The 6,858-nt window shown below is 56.4% G+C and overlaps 1 protein-coding gene across 1 annotated transcript in view; it reads right to left on the bottom strand.

The window, feature by feature from the left end:
* Positions 1 to 2,823: 2,823 nt before the first annotated feature.
* NMT1 (N-myristoyltransferase 1) overlaps positions 2,824 to 6,858 on the bottom strand; it is a 31,946-nt gene continuing 27,911 nt past the window's right edge. Inside the window, exons 9-12 of the mRNA XM_059048840.2 lie at positions 6,089 to 6,259; positions 5,283 to 5,450; positions 4,139 to 4,276; positions 2,824 to 3,177 (exon numbers count right to left, since the gene is read on the bottom strand). Coding sequence (XP_058904823.1) covers positions 3,157 to 3,177; positions 4,139 to 4,276; positions 5,283 to 5,450; positions 6,089 to 6,259 — 498 coding nt within the window. The 3' untranslated portion in view covers positions 2,824 to 3,156. The remainder of the gene's footprint in view (positions 3,178 to 4,138; positions 4,277 to 5,282; positions 5,451 to 6,088; positions 6,260 to 6,858) is intronic.

Here is a 6,858-nt window from a genome sequence, read left to right as displayed (position 1 = left end):
TTTTCCCCACGGCGTCCCTAGGGACGGTCTGTTTGCAGGCCTGCCGTCACCTTGCAGTAGTAAACCACAGCCCTGGCTCTCCTCTGGTTCTGGGGCAGGTGGGCCAGGCCTCAAGAAGGCTGCCCCTGGGTGAGGAGGCACCGGCCAGAAATATGCTCCTGCCCCGCCGCCACCCCAGCCTGGCACCACCCTCTCCCGGGCTGTAGCTCTATGAAGCTATCCAGGCCTTTGGGTCATCTTTGGGCAAAGAATTCAAAACACCCACCCTGGGCTTCAGCAAGTATGTGACGGCAGTTAGAAGGGAGCTGCAGGCAAGGCCTGAAATTTTCCAACCAAGGTGTTGAAGTGGCTTGGTGCGGGCCGGCCTTCAAACCAGACGTCTGCGTCTTCGGAAGTGGGCACGCGTGGGGGAAACAAGCCCTCTGTAGTTGACATCAGTCCACAGCTGAGGCCTCCTTTCTCCCCAGCTCTCTCCTTACGGAGACAGGAGGCCGTGGGAATGTGCCACAGGGTCAGGGGTCAAATGCAGAGTCAATCCAAAGGCAGGAGTAAACATCGGGAACATGGAGTCTGAGAGCCCAGCGCTGGAGGCAGAGGGCAAGGGCCACACCCAGGAAGCCCACCAAGAGCAGCTGCCCAAGGCAGGTCCCCACGGATGAGTACAGAGGCCCCGGGGCCCTTCCCTCGTTGGGTTCAAGCCAGCCACGGGTCCACCATCCCACAAGGCCCCAAACCCCAAGCACTGGTTCTCTCTGAGCTCTCTGACCTGAAGTCCTGGAAAGAGTTGAGTGAAGAACCCAGGGACTGTTTGGGCAAAAGGAGACTAACAGCATCCACCGAGCCAACTCCTGCAGACCTGGGCAGCGGCGCTGAAGGCGGCAGGGTCCCTACCAGGAGACAACGGCACAGTTCAAGGAGCAGTCGCAGGGTTTTGGAGGGAGACATTGGGACCTCTCCAGGAAATCTGTTTCTTCCGGCGCAGGCACAGGCCTCACAGTTTCCATTCCATGACTTCAGTCACCAAGGCAAAGCTCACTCCCGGCGCTGTCGTGCACCTCAAATTTCAGAGGCAGCTCAGGCTGGGACCTGGCCCCGAGCTGACCGAGCGTGTGACCGGGAGCTTTTCCAAGTTCCAGGTCCTGCCCAAGGTAGGAGAGTTGGGCACTCTGTTCTTTGACGTCCTTAGAAGCCTGCACAGGGCAGGCTGCTCTGGGCCTTGGGGTGCTGTGTGTCCGATGGCTGTGGGGCAAGCCCTGCCTCTCCGACTCCCACCGTCCATGGAATGCAGTGCACACCTTGCTAAGAACAGCAGCTTCTTTGGTCTGGGCATCTCGGAGTCAAGGAGTCAAAGGTCAGCCATGATCAGTGCCTGCAGTTTGCAGCACGGGGACGACAAGGAGAAGGGAGGCACCCCTAGAGGCCTCTGATGAAAAGCCAATCAGTGGAGTTGCCGGCTCCAGCAGCCGTCTGCGGGAAGCTGGCAGCACCCCTGCCGTGTGCAGGGGCAGAACAGCCCCATCCCAAGCACACGATTCCCTCCAGCTCTGGGGACCCTGCAGAATCAGCCTCTGGCATACCTCACCAAAACCCACAGCCTGCAACACAGCTCTACGGGCCTACGGGCTAAGGCTTCCTTCCCTCTACAAGTAGCTGAGAGGTGAAAGCAGCCAGGAAACCCCCCACCCCACACCATTTACCTCCTCCTAGAGCAAAAGTTACATACAAGCCTGGACATGGGTTGCTGCTGACAATTCACAGCCCAATCCTCCCCAGGCCACTTGGCTGAGCACAACTGAGGAATGCCTACACAACAGCCATGTGACCAGAGGCTCCATTATTCTGGGGGCCACCGGCAGCAGCATCAGCAACCATCACCACCACCACAAAAATCCACAAAACATCGTCAGTGAAAATCAGACTCAGACAACGACAGCAGGAAATCATTTCTGTCGCCAAGTCCAGATCGGCGTCTAACCACCACCCCTTGCTGCTACTCGCAGGCGGTGTGTCTTGGAAAGGAGCAGGAGAGATGGCTAGTGGGTTGGAAGGCACAGGCCGAGGGGTGGTGGCTGGAGGTCTGGGTATCGTGGGCCCCACGCCATCCTTGCCCAAACACCCTGGGGGCATCAGGGTCCTCCTGGCTCTTCGCTCTAAGATGAGCTAAGCAGGATTCGCGCTGATGTGGTCTCCACAACGATCCAGATGCTACAAGGAGGTCAAAGGTCCCCTTCAAACTGCCAGTCACCCCAGGCAGTGGAAAAACATAATCTCACAGGGGACTTATCCCTGTAACATAAGGTTGGCAACAGCTGGCTAATGAGCCCTGATTTAAAAATCAGTTGGCAGGATGACTTCCTACAGGGAGCAGGCCAAGAGGATTGGAAGGGGGACTTGATTCATGAAACCCGCTTCCACAGGTCATCCCCGCTGCCCAGGTTCAGGATGCAGAAAAGGTGTGGCCCCTGCAGGAAAACCTCTGAGCTGGGTCAGCCCCAGCCAGGACTCCACCTGCCGTTCTAAGAGAGCCGAGCTCTCCCCAGAGCTGGCACGGCCCTTCCACCCCACCCCACCTTCTCGAAGCCAATATTCCAGCTGACTCAGAGGGGAACTGGGTAATATTCCCCACATCCTCTTTCTCCTGCCCCCCCAAGAGAAGTCAGTGCTGCTTTCAGAAGGAAACAATTCACTGTACCAGTGTGTTTGTCTGGCACTGGCCTGAGGTCCTAATTTTGAGGAATGATCTGGATTCAGTTTTTCATTAGAGACCAAACATCCTTGTACATTTGGAACATGAAAGATATTTAAAATATTTATATATATATATAATATATATATACTTTTATTATTCACCCGTTAATTCCATAATTTGCCAATCACGAGCTAGTTTTCAGCAGTTACATTCCCTTGATCACGGCTGCATAATGATGTGATTAACTGGAAAACAGGGAGACCAGAGACACGGCCAGAGGTGACATCACGCAGCCTATGCCATTGCAATACAATCATCAAGTTCAGTGGCGGTTTGTAAAGCCAGTTCAGTTCTGGTCCCTTTGCCAGGGATTCTCACGTTTGTGAAAATTGGACCAACAAGTGGTGAGGCTCCATTTCCTGGTTTGAATTCTCAGTGGCTTTATCCAGAATCTCACTGGCAACTGGTTACTGTAACACCAGTCCAACCTAGGAAAGCCAAGGGGGAGAGGCAGAGTTGAGGTGACAGCTGTCCAAAGCCTCTCCCACTCCCCTGCCCACTCCTGCAGCCCCAATGACTGGTTGAGCCCGCAAAGCGCCACCGTGCTGAGCAAGCAGGCTCACAGCGAGCCCGGCGCTCTCACCCAACCTCCTCTGATGCTTTTTTTTTTTTTTTTGCAGTACGCGGGCCTCTCACTGTCGTGGCCTCTCCTGTTGCGGAGCACAGTCTCCGGACGCGCAGGCTCAGCGGCCATGGCTCACGGGCCCAGCCGCTCCGCGGCACATGGGATCTTCCCAGACCGGGGCACGAACCCGCGTCCCCCGCATCGGCAGGCGGACTCTCAACCACTGCGCCACCAGGGAAGCCCCTCTGATGCTTTATATATCAGATCTTTTAATGAAAGCAGCTGCGGCAGCCTGAGGAATACTGGGCACAAGGCTGCCCTCACCTGTCAGTCATCCCGTAAACGCCAGCTACCCCCTTGGCCCTGAGCTGCCTTTTGGAGCTGGCAGAGGAGGAAGGACCACACTGGGATAAGGGCAGCAGCCCAGCAGAGGAAAAGCCCCTCAGGTCCTCAGACTCTCCCTTCCTGCCTGACCAGGGGCACGCGACTCGCACAGTGTCCTGGGACGATCCTGAAGCCGTGCCCCCAGTTGGATGAGGCAGCTCACCTGGTGGGAGGAGCAGCTGGAGACAACCTTCCCGCTTCTGCGGGGCTCTAGGGCCCATGCCCTCTGCCACCCGCACATCGGCTGCTGAAAGGAGAATACTGACCCTCCTAGTCTGGTCACCAGAGGGAGGGACTTCTCAAGGGCCCAGACTGATGCTGGATCCCAGACCCGAGGTCCTGGTTCCATTGGAGACGCCAACTCCCTGACCCACACAGGCCCAGCCGTGGGTCTGACTGCGAGGGAGCTCGGTGGGAGGCAGCACCCGGCGTGTACGTACCTTCTCTGCCCCCATGCTGGGGCACTTCCAATTGTAAAGGTAATACTGTAGGTTGCCGTCCCCTATGCCAAACTTGAGCTTCTCCAGGAAGGTTTTGTTCTCCATGAGATCCAGTGCATTGAATACGTCAAACCCTTTCTGCATGGCAGCAGGGAGAGACAAGCACAGGTCAAGACAGGTGAAAGCTACCTCACCTTCCTGCCCTTTTCTATCATATCAAAACCATCCTCAGGTGGCCAGGGGAGCAATCTTCCTTCAGAAGCTCCTGCTGCTCCCGTGTTACATCCAGACTCCGGCCAGCACCCCGCTCTCTGGCTGTGGTTCTTATGATGCTCTGAGCGCCCTACCCGGCCTCTCCTCGGTGTGCGCCCGAGTACACACTTGTGTACTCAGTGTCCAGGCCACCGCTCCCACTGTTCCTTGTTACACTTCCCTGAAACACTCTCGTAATTTCCACAGCCCTCTCTGGAGACCAAGCCCTGAATCTTTTCCTCTGAAAAGCTGACTTCCATGAGCCACTGGGCATTTGCACTGCTCCCTCACTCCCTGACATTCCAACTCTGAGGCCTTTGTGCACCGAGGGATTTTACGACATTTGATATACTGCTTTGAGGCTGCAACAGCCACTTCCTAAAGTGTCCGTTGATCAGAAGCTCTCCCAGGGCAGCAACTGGCCTGTCATTGTTCAGCTGGCGCACAGTGGGCTGGGCCAGGCGCAGGCAGAACCCATGGGGCAGGACTGCCTGGAGACCTCTCCAGTGTAAGAGAAGCCCGGGCCCCTCCCCCCATGCTCTACTGTCAGCCGCTCCAATGACTCACCGCAACAGACACCAATCTCCCCATTCCCACACTGGGGAGGTCGTAAGGAGAACACCTCTACCCCCCGAGCAGGCCTGGCTATTCAGGCTCCTCGGCAGTGCCTACCGTGAGAACAAAACTCACTGAAATAAATCAGAAGGAATCAATGCCTTCACTTAGTGTGGACGCTTCTGGCTCCCTCCTAGTTTTGAGCTGCTGGCTGAAAAGTGCTAGGCTGGTGGAGCAGGAGGGGGAGGAGGCCTCAAAGCCCCCAGCCTGTGGGCAGCTACCTGCGAGCTGTGCTCACCACCGCCCCACCGCCCCTTCCCTCTGATCTGCTCCTCACCATTTTGGCGAGAACGAGGGCGTCGCTCATGAGGTCTAGAAGGGGGGTCTGGGTGTGAACGTTGTAGAAAGAATAAGCAGCCTTTAGACTCTTGTGGGTCGGGTGATTCATGATGGTGGACGGAAGTGTATAAAAGCTCAGGAAATCGGTCACCTCACCGTTTGCATTCTGAAGGGAAGACAATAGGAAGAAGGCAGTGTCACACAGGCACAGTGTCACACAGGCACAGTGTCACACAGGCAACCTGGGAATAAAAAGTTTTCTACTGCACTCCATCACCCTCAGGCAGCTCTGCCGCTCTAGATGAATGGGTGGAAACTGAAACAGGATATGCAGGGAGGAGAAAACACATGGCCGAGGGAACCTGAGGACAGAGCTGGGAGGAAAATCCAGGCCGGGCTATGGGCTGAACCTGCCATGATCCTTCCCCGCCTGCGGTGCCAGGGCCTTCTCACGGCTCCCAGGACCCAGCACACCTGGCCGGCGCCAGACCAGGCGGGGACAGGCAGGGAGTCGAAGGCTCATCTGACCGAGAGGGGCTCAGTTTTCTCTACTGTGAGTCACCAGTGGGGGAGCGGGAGGGGGAGAGGAAGGGCTCACGCCAGGTCCCCAAGGGCTCATCTTAGCCAGCGCAAGCTCCAACTTCCTGTCTTTAGTGGGGACCAAGCACGGATGGTCAAGGAAGTCTAGGGTGCCAACACTCCCATCAATCGCTCTTCCGTCACCGAGGCGGGGGACGCCAGCCACTTAGGGAGGACACCTCCCCGCCAACGGGGCAGAGGCCCAGAACACCCCTCCCCACTCACCTCCACCACAAAAGTGTCGATGATATTCTCCTGGGGGTAGAACCAGTGTTCCACCTCCTCTTGGCTCATGACTGGCGTGAGGTGAAACTGCTTCAGGTACTGGGTGAGGAGCTGGTGCACTACTGCAATGTCCTTTTTTTCCATTGGTCGCAGCCCAGCTGTTTTGGGAGTCTGCAGGAAACAACCAGAGAGCATCAGATGTGCTGACCATGAGCACCCTGGCTCCCTCTCAAGTCCTACATGAACCAAAAACCTCACACTGTCTCCCTTCCTACCCCGACCCTGAGTCTATCCACCCAGGCCCTCAAGAGAGACCCCTCAGTTATCCTCGGCAGCTCCCCCTCACCCACTGTCCACATCCACTCCGGCACAAGTCCTGTCCCTGCAGTGTCTTTGGTTCCTTTCCCTCGCAGATAAGGCTGCCATCCTTGACTAAGGCTGCTTCAATCTCTTATCTACATGGCCCAGGCCGGCTTCCTAAGAAAACACAGCCGTCACACCCCTCCCTGTTCCAAACTCCCTAACACAGAACACAAGACCTTCCAACCTCGGAACCAGTGGCTGTTATGGCTGTGATCTTCTGTCTCTCTAGCCCAGTGGCTCTCAACAGGAGCAATTTTGTCCCCCAGGGGACATCTGACAATATTCAGAGACATTTTTGGCTGTCACAACTAGGGGGAGGGGTGCTATGGCATCTAGAGGGTAGAAGCCAGGGATGCTGCTAAACACCCTACAACGCATAGGATGGTCTCCATGATGAAGAATTACCC

The sequence above is a fragment of the Kogia breviceps genome, chromosome 19 (genome assembly GCF_026419965.1).
Source record: "Kogia breviceps isolate mKogBre1 chromosome 19, mKogBre1 haplotype 1, whole genome shotgun sequence".
NCBI classification, from domain to species: Eukaryota; Metazoa; Chordata; class Mammalia; order Artiodactyla; family Physeteridae; genus Kogia; species Kogia breviceps.
Note: the sequence above shows the minus strand (reverse complement) of the source record. Positions and strands in the feature narration are given on the sequence as shown.